The sequence below is a fragment of the Panthera leo genome, chromosome C2 (genome assembly GCF_018350215.1).
Source record: "Panthera leo isolate Ple1 chromosome C2, P.leo_Ple1_pat1.1, whole genome shotgun sequence".
NCBI classification, from domain to species: Eukaryota; Metazoa; Chordata; class Mammalia; order Carnivora; family Felidae; genus Panthera; species Panthera leo.
Genome location: NC_056687.1, coordinates 22,730,766 through 22,746,520, shown reverse-complemented (window position 1 = coordinate 22,746,520; position 15,755 = coordinate 22,730,766). Strand labels below are relative to the sequence as shown.

The 15,755-nt window shown below is 32.4% G+C and overlaps 1 protein-coding gene across 1 annotated transcript in view; it reads left to right on the top strand.

Annotated features, from left to right (window-relative positions):
• NCAM2 (neural cell adhesion molecule 2) overlaps window positions 1–15,755 on the top strand; it is a 222,499-nt gene that overhangs the window by 53,492 nt on the left and 153,252 nt on the right. Inside the window, exons 7-8 of the mRNA XM_042954333.1 lie at window positions 3,772–3,932; window positions 6,072–6,217. Of these exons, the coding sequence (XP_042810267.1) occupies window positions 3,772–3,932; window positions 6,072–6,217 (307 nt within the window). The remainder of the gene's footprint in view (window positions 1–3,771; window positions 3,933–6,071; window positions 6,218–15,755) is intronic.

The window sequence follows — 15,755 nt, the reverse complement described above, 5'->3', positions numbered from 1 at the left end:
CTGTCCAGTTTTCCCAGCACCACTTGCTGAAGAGACTGTCTTTATTCCACTGGATATTCTTTCCTGCTTTGTCAAAGATTAACTGGCCATAAATTTGTGGGTCCATTTCTGGGTTCTCTATTCGGTTCCATTGATCTGAATGTCTGTTTTTGTGCCAGTACCATACTGTCTTGATGATTACAGCTTTGTAGTATAGCTTGAAGTCTGGGATTGTGATGCCTCCTGCTTTGGTTTTCTTTTTCAAGATTGCTATGGCTATTTGGGGTCTTCTCTGGTTCCATACAAATTTTAGGATTGTTTGTTCTAGCTCTTTGAAGAATGCTGGTATTATTTTGATAGGTATTGTATTGAATATGTGGATTGCTTTGGGTAGTATTGACATTTTAACAATATTTGTTCTTCCTATCCAGAAGCATGGAATCTTTTTCCTTTTCTGTGTGTGTCTTCTTAAATTTCTTTCATAAGCTTTTTATAGTTTCAGTGTATAGATTTTTCACCTCTTTGGTTAGATTTATTCCTAGGTATTTTATGGGTTTTGGTGCAACTGTAAATGGGATCGATTCCTTGATTTCTATTTCTGTTGCTTCATTGTTGGTGTATAGGAATGCAACCAATTTCTGTACATTTATTTATATCCTGCAGTTTTGCTGAATTCATGGATCAGTTTTAGCGTTTTTTTGATGGAATATTTTGGGTTTTACATATAGTATATCATGTTATCTGCCAAGAGTGAAAGTTTGACCTCCTCCTGGCCAATTTGGATGCTTTTTATTTCTTTGCATTGTCTGATTGGTGAGGCTAAGACTTCCAATACTACTGTGAATAACAGTGATGAGAGTGGATATCCCTGTCTTGTTCCTAACTTTAGGGGGAAAACTCTTAGTTTTTCCCTATTGAGGATGATATTAGCATTGGGTCTTTCATATATGGCTCTTATGATCTTGAGGTATGATCCTTCTATCCCTGCTTTCTTGAGGGTTTTTATCAAGAAAGGATGCTGATGGTATTATCAATGAGTTTATGTTTGTGCTTAATTGATTTGTATATTTGGGTGCTTTCACATTGGGAGCATAAATGTTTACAATTATTAGGTCTTCTTGGTGGATAGAGCCCTTAATTATGATATAATGCCCTCTTCATCTCTTGTTACAGTCTTTTTTTAATGTCTGTAAGTATGGCTACTCCAGCTTTCTTTTGTTGACCATTAGCATGATAGATGGTTCTCATCCCCTTACTTTCAATCTGAAGGTGTCTTTAGGTCTAAAGTGGGTCTCTTGTGAACAGCACAGAGATGGATTTTGTTTTCTTAACCATTCTGTTACCTTATGTCTTTTGATTTAAACATTTAGTCCATTGACGTTTAGAGTGAGTACTGAAAGATATGAATTTATTGCCATTATGTTTCTTGTAGAGTTGGAGTTTCTGGTGGATTCCATGATTCTCATACCTATTTTCTTGTGCCTAGAAAAGCATTACTTAGAGAAGTGGTTTGAGTTTCAAGTATGAGCTTATATAATTCCACCAGAATTCTTTGAAAGTCTTTTGCACACATGGCATTCTCCAGAAGTGGATTGTGAATAATAACAAGTATATTCTATATCAGAAGTTTGTTAAGAGAGAGGAATTTAGAAACTATTACTTTGGTTAGTTCCCTTGCTGATATTTTTAAATGAAGTTCTTGAAGGGAACATAGTCTTTATATACTTATTTCCTCTAAAACTCTTCTAGATCTTCCCATCCACTGCAAAGCCCAAATCATAATTTTTCCCCATGAAAATTAGAAGTATTTCACTCATCTTTTGCCTTTTCTCCTACTATAGTAGATACCTCTTTCCCCTACCTAACATACAAGAAGTTATGAATAAATTCATTAATGATATCTACCTTATCCTCTGTTACTGCCAGTCATATTATCAATTCTTCATGATAGGTAGCCATGTCTCACTCATTTGCCGTACTTCAAACATTTATCATGATATTTCACATGAGGTAGAGAAACAACCCTCTTTATCAGAAAGAGCACTAGAATTTAGTTATTATGCTTCTTATATTACTGTGTGAACCTATTTGTCTTCATCTGTGAATTAAGGGGTGTGAAAATTATACTTCAAATTTTTGTTTTCTAATCTGTGAATGACGGTGGGAGTGAAAATAGACATCTATGAGCTAATTGTGAGCTTTTAATCAGGTAGAATTTATAGGGAAAGTGTATTATAAACCACAGATGGCTTAAATTTCTATGTATTATTATTATTCTTACTGTTGTTTTGTTATGGTTATACAAATTAGTAATTTCTACTTGGCTAGTGTAAGAAATATATTATATCACTAATTACTATGAAGGCTATATATATTACATTCTGGACAAAAAGGCTGGAATATCATATTTCATTGTTGTTAGTTTTAGATTCATAAAATATAAAAATATATAAAAATACAGAGCAACATATATATCTATATATATAGAGAGAGATATCTATGTATCTATATATATATATAGATATACATTTGCTTTGGGTATTTCACAAACCCTACTTTTGGACCCCACTCTTATGATATTTTTGCACATTTCATGATATCTTTAGAGATGTCAGTAGAAACTGGAAAAACAGATGCTAATGAGTCATAGAAAGATAAGTATTGTATTAGGATATGCACCATACCCCGCTTTCGGTTAAGTGAAACCAGAATTCACTGGAATGATCATTTAGTGTGTTGAAGAAATGTTCTCTCATTCTAGGAATTTTTTAAAATAATTTTTTCAGAGATTTGTTTTTAAATTTAAACTTGTGTAGACAAATAGATACCCCATCCTCTAAGGACAGATCCTAAACATTTTACATCCATGGGCTTTGCAATCAATTCAGTCTTTCAAAATACCATTATACAAAAAAAATATAGAAGGAAAACTGAAGAGAACAAAGGAGGAGGAAGAGTAAATAAGGAGAATAAACTTGAATGGAAGGGAATATACATTACAAGAAGGTTCCACACATATTAAGGGGAACTGTGGATTGCTTACGATTTAAATATATTTAAAATATTTTTTATTGTACATATTACAGGCAAAAATTGAAAAATATTGTTTTAACAGACAACACAAACTGGAATTGGAAGAGAGTGAAGACTATTTCAGTTCAGAAAGAACTTGGAAAATATTGAAAATTATTGGTGTCTAAGAGGGAACATATCTAAGAAAAGTGATTTCTTCTCATTAATGAATTAAGTCATCATATTCAGCATAATTTCTCTAACTGCGCTTGCAAATAATTGTTTCATCTTACCCCTTTATTGGTAATACTTATTTGCAATATAAATTGGTAATGTATTTAAATTGCATTTACTTTGAAACTTCTTTAAGGGATATTTCCATAGAAACTATCTTAAATGTGTCCTAGGGACCTAGTAAATGTGTGTTGACTCACCAACATAAAAAGTGTATATAGAATTAAGATCAGCAACACAAAATTTTTTTGCTAATAAGGTAAAAATTGAACGAATGTGCTTTTTTGCCAAAAAAGAGTGTTATGATTTCAACATAGCTCAAAAGTTACTCTTGTCTGTAAATCCAAAGCAGTTTTCAAGTATAATTTTAATGCCTAGTAATTGAGTTTTCACTGAGCTACTAAAAGTACACTTGTGATTGGAATATAGCCTTGTCTATCAATAGCCATGAAATGATTGACAATGAGTGATCAAAAAATTGAGTACAATCTCATTCTGAGTTATGAAGTCAGATTTATGAAGATCAACCTCTGTTTTCTTCTTTAGGAATGGCAAGTTCATTGAAGAAAATGAAAAATACATATTAAAAGGAAGCAATACAGAACTCACTGTCAGGAACATAATTAATAGTGATGGGGGTCCTTATATCTGCAGGGCCACAAATAAAGCAGGAGAAGATGAAAAACAGGCATTCCTCCAGGTCTTTGGTAAGTATTACAGCATAGTGGTTAAAATTATGATGTCTAGAGGGAGGTCTGAGTCAAATTGTACTCTGTTACTTATATGTCACTAACTTTCCAAAATTAAATCTCATTTCTCATCTGAAATATATTTTAGCATTGCAGCTACCAGATAGAATTATTTTGAGAATTACATGAAACGATACATGTATATTCTTGTAAAATATTGGCTGACTCATAACAGAAGATGGAAGAAAATTCATTTAAATTACACATATTGGGATCCGTTACAATTTATATATAATATGGGTTGGTCTTCATAAATCTTTAAGTGACACATACTGAGATTAGTTGTACTTTGAATATACTTCAAAACAATACCTCTATAAAGCTATAATTAGGAAATGTCTATGTGTAACCATTAGTAAATACTCCTTTTTTCATTTTTTTAAAAGGAAATATGAATATCTTCCATATGTACTAAGAGCCATATTGCCTTCTTTGGGGAACTTACAAAAAATAGATAACTAGTAAGGGTTTTAAAATTAATATGATTGATTTAGCTTCCATTTATGATTGTAAGAAGAAAAGCAATTTTTCTAGTGTATTTAGAATATATCATTGTCTTTAACAACCATAATACTAAAAATTAAATGCACTAGTAATAATTAATATGTTTTCTCCATTTTTCAAAACACTTATCAAAATGATTTCACAATGAAGGGCAGGGAAAGGAAAGAAGGAAGATTCTTTAAGAGTAAGAAGGACAATGGTTCATGCAGAGGAAAAAGTAAACAAACTCAAAACTGTTAGAAATTATAGGAAGCCCTTATCTTGTTATAGCACTATTCCTCACTTAACAAGGTTGTTCTCTTTAAAACCTACACTAAATAAATATGACTCAGTATAAAAATAAATTAATTACAAATGATAGTTTCTGAGATAATCCCAAAAGGTAGATATTCTCAATTTGCATCAAAGAGCTCTTATGAAATATTAGGTTTTTGTTCTTATTAGGATGGCAGTGAATGAGAACAGAGATAAATAATAGAATGTTTCTAATACTTTCATCTTTTCAAATAGAAAACACTGAATGATATTCTACATTGCTGTTGTAATCACTTTTGTATAGTAACACTGAACAAATTTGTATTATGTTTGACACAAAATCAAATATATATGTAGTAGAAATCTACCTAAATCCATTAAAGTCAAGGGAGTAAACACTGAGTTAGTAAAAAGTATATATGCCATATTTCCTATAATAGGAACCTAATTTTCTCAGATTAAAACAACTTATTTATATTACATGATTAATTCCATTTAAAGATTAAGTAAACTGTTACTTTTTATGAAATAACAAGTGCTAGCTTTTATCCCTTTGTGGTGTACCAAAATATAAGTACAGATTATACAGTTTTACAATCATAAAGCTCTGTGGTGTCATGTAAATTTGTGGATAGACATAGTTTTTAATATAAAAATAATTTAAATTAGGAGACATTTTTTCTCATTTTTGAAGTCATAATTATAAAGAAATTATTAGCCAAAATACCTAAAATATTGTTAAAATAAACTAAGGGAAAATAAATCAATTGGAATATCAAAAAATAACATGTATATATACTTACTTCATAAATATTTTAAATATTATGCATAATTATACTTCATACATCTTCAAGATATAGTCATCATTTTCCTTCTTTGGTGAAATCATTTTTAGAGCATAAGAGATAATCACTAAATAAGCTGATGTCACACATAAACACACACACACACACACACACACACACACACAGAAACATAGATACTCTGAGACTTTTAAACTGGAAATTTTAATTTTATTGCATTAAGAGAGGGAAAAAAATAATTAAGTGTCTTTTAAATTGCAAAATTTTGAAAGGAATCATAATTTGTATGCTGGTTTCTAAGCCACTTCAAATTATTTTTCTGATAATCAATGAGAATTATTTTTAAAGTTTTTTTCTTCTGTGCGTTCAACTGTCTCTTGGCACTCCTTTAAAGCAAAGCACGTTGCAGGAACTGCCACAAAGTTGATAATTTTGTACTGGACCCATGTGGACTCAAATGCCTGCCATGGCTTTTAAGTCTGAGTGGTAATATTTTCCTCCCATACAGATTGAGTAATGTATATATTCTTTACAGTACAGCCTCACATAATACAGCTTAAAAATGAGACTACACATGAGAACGGTGAAGTCACGCTTACATGTGAAGCAGAAGGGGAGCCTATTCCAGAAATCACTTGGAAAAGAGCCGTAGATGGCATCACGTTTTCTGAAGGCGATAAGGTAACAGGAACTCAATATCTAGTGATTTTCAGTACCTTTGTATTTTCAGAGTTTTTGCCTATTATTAAATCTCACCGTGGACTCCAGCTTCTCAAGTAACTTGTAGGAATACAAGAAATGGTTTAATTTTTAAAAGGGTAACTCCACCACAAGCAGCCTAAAAATAAGGTCAGGGGAGAAAAGAGTGAAAGTATAATATTTAAAGCTGTTTTTCATTAAGCCACAAAATATTAGGTTATTGATATTCTTAAGTTTGCTTTCATGGACTTTTGGCATACTTCGAATCTGTAAATTTTCTTATTGCAATTTTAACATCCCCCCTCCTGTACCCAGTGTTGTGAAAATGGAAGTCATTTACATTCTCCAGATGCTGGTTGTTATTAACTCCTTACTCTTTAGAATTGTCTTCGTGTAGCAGAAGATTAGGTTGCTGCTTTCATATAATTTAGAATCTAAGAAAGAGAAGTAAGTGAACAGCATTCTGGCAATTGTCATTCCCATGTAAATTGGTGACCTGTCAATAGAATGCATTCAAATTACTAAGAAATGAATTAGTAGGTTTTCATTATTGTTATTTTTCATAATTACTGATATAAAACTCCAAAGTATAGAAGAAAGTGAAACAGAAAGAAAAGAGAGTGAATTAATGATACGATGGAACTGTCATTTTACACGTATGAAAGAGGGTAGGATTAAGCTTAGATTTCTTTTCTCAATATTGAAGAGAAACTCCTTTAAACCTTTCATTAATTTAAATCAAGGTCTGCAAAACATAGTCATTTCTGAAATATAAGTGCATTTGACTTACCAACAGTGATAGCAGAAAAATTTGAAACCACCTTATTTGAAATATACTTTCTGTCCCTCTAACACGTTATGTAATTTTTTAACATGCTGACTCCATAAATTGACAAAATAGCCATTTACCTGTTTATTTGCTATTTATTCTTTGCAAGAATTGTATTCATATATATGATATATATATATGTATGTATCATATATAATATTATACATATGATATATCACACTTATTTACCTCATTTTCTCCTCATGATGGCATTTTTTTTAAAGTTTATTTATTTTGAGAGAGAGAGAGTGCACAAGCAGGGAAGAAGCAGAGACAGAGAGGGAGAGAGAATCCCAAGCAGGTCCTGCACTGTCAGCGTGGAGCAGGGCTCCGACCACGAACCCGTGAGATCATGACCTGAGCTGAAACCAAGAGTCTGACACCTAACCGAGCTACCCAGGCACCCCAAATGATGGCATTTTTTAAGACCTTGTATCACTTTTGGTAATAGTTATGCTGTTTTTATTTACTTATTTTATATATACAAATTGAAAATCAAATTTATAAAATATCTTTTGGCAATCCAGAGAAATGATATAGAGTTTACTTTCAATTTTTATTAACAGGAAATCATAGATATTATTATGGCACAGTTGCAAAATCTGAAAGGACTTATATTTTAGATATATAAAACTGTAGGTGATTGTTTTTATGCCAGTTTAGTATATTTCTTGAGACAAGATCACTCTCAAAATAATGATTTTCATATCTATAAAGCCTTATTAAGTATACCTTCATATTCCTAACTCACGTTTTCATTATTTTCCTGACCACTCTAAAATTCCTAAGAGTTCTCATCTTAAAGGTAGTATTTACTCTTCATTTAATAGATGTTTCTTTATGTGTGTACCAAAAATGAAAGATACATTATATTCAGTTATTTTATTAATGAAAAGTTAGCAAATAACCAGAAGGTTGTGATATTTTATTTTATAGTCTAAACCCCAGGCCACTCAAAACTATATACAGAAATTTCTTCTCTAGTAGTTATGAAAAATTATCAACTCGTTTTGTTTGAAAAGAACTTTCCTCATGGGAAAGATTTATTAAGAATTTGGAAAGTCTAGGACTGGTATGTTAGCAGACCTCCCTTCCCATGGAATAAATGTTAGGAGTCCATGAGAAGTGTTCACTGCCTAGCAACCATTGTGTTAATGCATCTTAATAAACACTGTATATATATTGTCTCAGTTTGTGTTCTGGTATCCTTATTACATAATAAATGACCCCAGAACATAGTGGCACAAAGCAACCATTTTCTTTTGCTCATGATTTTGTGGATCAAGAATTTGGGGAGACTCAGCTAAGTGGATATCATGAGGCATTTCGAATATGCTCACATGCAGATGTTTTCTGTAGCTATAGTTTTGTAGAATGATTGAACTATACATATTAACATACCATAAAATATCCTTGCAAATATGGTGTCCTTCAGAAATTACAACAAAAAATATGGTGCTTAAACACAGAGCTCTCTTAAACTCATGACTATCTCTTCTAATTCACTTTAATGCATTTTGTCTACATTTAAAATAATATATGTAATTTTGGAAACTTTAGGAAGTTTCAAAAGCATGTGTAATATGTAAGAAAAATAGTGTCCACTTTAAAAATATTTTCTTAATATTCATTGCTACTTCAAAATAATATTTTGTTCTTCATTTTTAAAGAAATTTCAGTTTTCACTAACTTTTAGTTATCCATTTATTGAAGATTTCTAAGCACTTTATTTTCATGCAACTAAAATATTATTTATAATTTTCCATAAAATATTGATTTACCAGGGTTATCCAGAAACCATCAAACTGACAGCTTGTTATTAACAGATTATATTGTAGTCATCTTAAAATATATTTGTTTATAAAAATCAGAAATCCCTAGCCTCTTCATTTAATAGATGCTATATACATAATTTTAATAGTATGTAAGTATATACAATAAAGTTTAAGACAAAACCAAAGCTATCGTTGTGGAATATAAAATAGCCATGGATTAAAAGTTGTAAATTGTTTTGCAATTTACAAACTATGCAATCTAATCTAATCTAATTTACAAACTATGCAATCTAATATTTTTTTAAGTTTATATATTTGAGACAGAGAGGGAGAGAGAAAGCAACGGGTAGAGAGAGAGGAAGAGAGAGAATTCCAAACAAGTTCCACACCGTCAGCGATGAGCCCAGCACAGGGCTCTATCTCACAAACCATGAGATCATGACATGAGCCAAAGTCAAGAGTCAGACGCTTAACCGACTGAGCCACCTAGGCACCCCTAAAATCTTTATCTTTAAAATAAAACCATGCTTCTTTCACAGAGTTGACTTGGGGATTATGTATTTGTCTTCAGTGTGTTGACATAGTCCCTGGCATTAATACTTGCCATTTATTTTAAAAGTTTCTTTAGATCATTCCTTATTATCATCCTTATTAATCAAGACATGTTAATATGTGTAAGATTATAAATATTGATGAATTTGTATGGGAAGTCATGCAAAATGTCACACATCAAAGTTTAATCCTAATTTCGTCACGTTGATGTGTCATTCACTATATTACCTCTTATATCTAACCTCAGGTTTTGCATGTCTAAATCAGGATAATAAGACATACCTGGAAAAATATTTCTGAAGATAAAATGAGAGTTCACATAACAACATCCCAGATACAAATCAAACATCTTAAAAGTTTTTTTTTTATCTTGTCTTGGAGGTATCCAGTCTTTAGATATTTTATGCATGAGAAAATGATCATGTTAATTATGATTAATGACTATTAATGACTATTAAACCTATTAATGACTGCTGTCACAGATCAAAAATTGTGTGAGCATTGTCATATGTGCTGCATTGAATAACACGAGAACAGAATGGTGTCATAGTTGTTATAGTTTGTGCTTCTCTGCCATAGCAATATGTAGAAATTTACTATAGGGCCCTTGGGTGATACAGTCCATTGACTATCTGACTCTTGATTTTGTCTCAGGTTATTATCCCAGGGTTGTGGGATTGAGCCCCACATTGGGCTCCAAGGTCAGCATGGAGCCTGCTTAAGATTTTCTCTCTCCTTTCCCTTTGCCCTTCTCCCCTACTCACATTCTCTCACACTAAATATAAAAGTAAATAAAAAATAATAAAATAAAATCATCTCTAGCCCTATTAATTTAATGGCTCAGATACGAACTTGTCTTACCACGCTAACTTCCAGGTCTGGTAACTATATATCACATTCTTCTTGGAAGCTGAAAATGTCCAGAACCTGCATCTGAGTTTCATCTTAATCATTGTATGATTGGTGTCAATCTCGATCTCTGCAGGGAAGTACAGATGAGAGCTCCAGCTTCCTATTTGGGATGAGGATAGATTCTTACGCTAAAGAAAGGCTGGTCTTTCTTCTTGGGAGACACAAAATCAGGACCAGAAATATCATAGACTTCTTTGCACTCTCTCAGATCTGTCTTCTCCCCCACCCCCCAAGTTTCTTCTCTAGGAAGTGATTCATTATTTGCCTTCTTTTGGGCTCATGTAGAACTCCCACATTCTATAGCAATAAATATTGATTCTAAATAGACTCACATTGTACGAAAAACTAAACAGGTCATTAAATAGGAAGAAAAAATGCTACATGCCACAAAGCAAGATTACTTAACAGTGCTTTGTCCATAAATTTTTGAAATATGATTTCAGATTCATAGGATAAACCTGGTGTCTTTTAAACATTTTCAAAGAAAAATATTGTTACTTGTTATGTTAAGAGTAAATGGAAGTAAAAAGATCTACAGGGAGTGATTTTGACTTCTAGAATTCTTACAAAATGGTAAACTAACAGCATGCAATCCCATCTATATGAATAGAATGTTTTATGTAATAATTACAAAGTGCTTGTAATATTGTCTGGGAGATGTCATCTCACATGTGCCATTTATCCACTCCTAAGATACAGAATCTATAATTATTTTATTCCTGTTATACTTGTCCTACATAGTAAATTATAGGCCTTCCTCTACCAGAAATTAATCCCACCCTATACTGATAAGAAGTATTTGAAATGTATAGCAATAAGTTATAACTGTCTTAAGCAGAATTTTTTGAATTTCAGTCCCTTGGCAGTGAGCTTTTCTCTTCACTATATGCATGGTGCTGCCTGTTATACTGTTAAACACTTAGTTTTCTTTAAATTAGTTTTTCATTTATTCTAATCCTAACCAAAAATACCTGTGGAATCAAAAGCATGGTGACACATTACTTATATTTTTAAATATCATTAAAATAAATACCAAACTATAAAATAAAAATTGTTGGGGCACCTGGATAGCTTAGTCGGTTAAGTATCCAACCAGAGCCTGTTTGGGATTCTCTCTCTCTCTCTCTCTCTCTGTCTCTCTCTCTCTGCCCCTCCCACACTCTCAGAATAAATAAATAAACTTAAAAGATTTAAGGGACGCCTGGGTGGCTCAGTTGGTTGGGTGACCGACTTCGGTTCAGGTCATGATCTCACAGTTTGTGAGTTCGAGCCCCACGTCGGGCTCTGTGCTGACAGCTCGGAGCCTGGAGCCTATTTCAGATTCTGTGTCTCCCCCTCTCTCTACCCGTCCCCTTCTCATGCTCTGTGTCTCTCTTTCTCTCAATAATAAATAAACGTTAAAAAAATTTTAAAAAATAAAATAAAATAAACTTAAAAGATTTAAATAAAATAAAAATTGTTTTTCCAAGTCATACCAAACTTAGTATGTGTACCTTCACTGGTACCACACTTTTAAATACTGCCTTTGTGTCAAACATACTTTGAATTAATATGATGCCAAGTTTACTTATGAAATTCTGAGGACTGGAACACATTCAAACATATTCTTACTGGGACAGAACCCATTCTCCATCCTCTTATTGTTGGATCCAAGCACTTCCCTCCAGTAAATAAATATGTTTCATTATTAATTAATGGCTAAAGAGTTTACAGATCATAGTCACAGAAACTCATTTAGTTTCAGTCCTTAATTCCAAGTGGTCCTTTCAAAATGATGCAAATAAGTGCAATAAATAAAGCAGAGTGATTAACCTCAAAACAATTTCTTCCTATTTTTGCTAAAGTAAAATATGAAAGTCTAGTCTTATTCTGTGTCTACGTCAATTAAAATCTTTGTTATTAAAACAATAGGATTTTCTGTTCTTTTACATTCATTTTGAAAAATGTATCTTTCTGTGTCAAAGAAAGCAACCTAACTGACTTTAGGTCCATATTGCTTTTTGTTGCTTCCAAGAGATGTATTTAAACTGAAACTTAAGATTAAAAAAAACTAGGCATGAATAGTTTAACGTTTAGTTTTGTACTTACATACAAAAGTCATAGTTGTACCAAAATGGTCATTTCTATTTTAATAGTGTGGAAATGGTGAGCAATTTTCTCCATGAATTTAGGCACTCTGCTCTGGTTGATACTTAAAATGCTCCTGCAGACTAAAATACCAGGTCTGAGGGATTTCTGGTGATTATAAGGATAGGCAGTTCTTTCACACAACTCCTTGAACAAAAATAGAACGTTGTAAAAGTTATAACAATTTAGATATCTCAGCATATATTTATTATTACATGAATTCATTATTATTACATGCATTTATTATTATATTATTTTTTTATGCTGTGGGATATTATTCTTTATTGTGTATGTACAGCTGTGGACCTAAGGACTTTTTCTGTTTTTAAAAAATGATTTATTTAAATCCCTTTTAATGAAGGCAGAAGGTAATGAAGTGACTGTTTCACAACCCATGACAAGCTCCGCTAAAAATTCTTAGATCTCTTTGATATAAAAATATGAAGATTACATTAACCTTTTCTGTGTTTCTTTTCTAACTCTAAAGCAAATATGACTTCTTGAAAAGATAAATTGCAGAAAATGTAAGCAGTAAAATAATCTTTAAAATGATAGGATTTCATATGACTAATGTTTTCTTTATCACGTACCCAAATTCATTTAACAACTATCAACAAACACTACTGTTTGCATGAACTCTGTTTGCAAGAACTATGCTAGGCACAAAGAATGCAGCAGTGAAAAGATTTTCCTGCTTTATGGTACATACAATTTAGAAGGGGAGATGGAATCAAAGCATATTTAAAATCCACAGTCTTTTCCTTATGAATATGCAATTTTGAATTATGCAATTTTCACATCCAAAATATCAACTTTGAGTATGTAAGTGAACTTTTACAAGGCTACGAATACAGCTTTGGCATATTTTTCTGTCCTATCACAGACCCAGATGGACTTGTTCTTCTGAGTGGCCTCTGTATTCACGCATGTTGGAAAGTAGGTCTACTCTCACCAAAATGTCTCCACTTGCGACACTTGGGTGGCTTAGTCAGTTTAGCATCCGACTCTTGATTTTGGCTCAGGTCATGATCCCATGGTTTGTGAGTTCAAGCCTCACAACGAGCTCTGTGCTGACTGCATGGGGTCTGCTTAATATTCTCTTTCTCTCTCTTTCTCTTTCTCTTTCTCTCTCTCTCTCTCTCTCTCTCTCTGCCCCACACCCCTGCTCACACTCTCTCTGTCTCTCTCAAAACTAAATAAATAAACTTAAAAGAAAAAAAAAGAATATCTCTACTTAATTCGCTCCAGGCTGGTAAAAATTGCTTAGACTCCAATTTAAAAAACAAAAACAAAAACAAAATCAAAATAATGGTATAATTGGCAGCACCTTGGTATTATAGGGAAAATTTTAAGATTTGCAACTTCCTTTTTCTCTTTAAATAGAAAGTACCAAAATGATGGGGGTGCCTGGGTGGTTCAGTCAGTTGAGCATCCGACTTTGTCTCAGGTTGTGATCTCACAGTTTGTGACTTCAAGCCCCACTGGGGCTCTCGGCTGTTGGCGCAGAGCCAGCTTTGTATTCTCTGTGCCCCAACTCTCTCTGCCCCTCCCCCAATGTGCGGGATCTCTCTCTCTCTCTCTCTCTCTCTCTCCTCTCATCTCTCAAAAATAAACATTCAGAAAAGAAAAAAAAATACCAAAATGAGATCAACAAATCCACAATTACTGATTTAAAAAAGAGACAATAGAGTTTCAAATACCTACACTTTATTAAAAATGCTCTAGTGAAATGAAAAACTAAAATATGATGGCATATTTATAGCATCATCTTTAAGTATGAAGGACAGTATATACATATCTTTTGTATATCTTTTAAGTAGCTGTACATCTGGGCACATTTTTTACAGCTGTATTTTTATTGCTTTTATGATGAATTTTACTTTTACTTTTTTATCAAACCTAGGAGATGCATTTCGGTATGCGGTTATGGGCAATTCTTAGTACCTGATTCAAAGACCAACAAAACAAAACAAAACAAAACAGAATCACAGGAACAGAGGCCAAAGTGAGAACTATAATGCAGAAAACAAACAGGCAAACAAAACCAATAAAATGTTTTCGTAAATAATTGAAAGAGCAGTAATGATATATGTGTTCAAATATTTTAAAGACCATCATACATATAGTTGAACCAGCCATATTGCTTAATGTGGGTAATTGTATGACAAAAGAGTGGAAATTTTAGAAAAGGCATAAACTTTCCATGAATCAGAGAATATAGAAGTAATTAAATTTCAAATGAGAGAATGCCCATTCTCTTAAATTAATAATGGATTAGTGTTTTGTAGTGGTTATAACATTGATTCTTTTTTGCAATTCCTAGATTTGCCATTTATCTGCTCTCTCATATCAGGTAAATTGCCATATTTCTCCGAGGTACAGTCCCACTGTTTATACACTAAGTCCCCATTAAGCTCTAACATTTCCTTATTCTGTAAACCTCTTTATCAACTCAGTAGATAATCACACATTTTTAATATATAGTTTCATTCCGATGTTAAGCCCTTTTTAAATTATTTATAATTTTTAGTTCATGATTTTCAGATACCTTGGCATAGTGAGGGAGTGTGTTTGCAATTTCATTTTTCTATATAGCTTTTCCATACAATTCAATTATGAGAAAAGTTAAGATTACCTTGGTAATATCTTTACACTGGGGAAAAAAAAGTCAATTTCTGATTGTAGAGAAGAATGTCGAAGAACATACTCCTGGCACCTGTAGATTTGAATGCCTGTCCCCCTCCCCGCCCTTTGGTAGAGATAATGGGCTGAAGGATTTTGTATTTGAATGACATTTTTAAGGTCCTTCTAATGCATTTTTTCATACTAGTGCTCTGAGAGCAATATTATAGGTCCCTGCTGGGCAATTGGCAAAATGGATACCTCTATTCCCCATCTGATGTAGGTGGTAGAATATAATTAGGCAGGTTGAAAATCTTCCTGGATGCTTCTGAGCTTGCTGAGAGGAGGGTTTTCAATCATTTATAGCTTCCTGAAATTTCTTTTCCAGCCCACAGCTTGAATAACAATTATCAAAGAAGTCAAGTCATAAGTTCAACATATTCTTTTAAAAACTACTTTTGAGAAAACTCTGTGAAACATTTTAAAAATAAAATGCCTTTGTTCTTTTTAAAAATACTATTTATTAATGAACTATTATTTTTTAAATGTATTGTAAGAATTTCCACTTGAAAGAAACTGTCATCAAGTTTGTAAGGTGATAAAATGCTAGTTCACAATTTTACAATAATTGTTTGGGGGAAAATGCAATTTATATACCAAAAGTGATTTTGATATGGCTTTGTAGCAGAATATATTTTCTCAT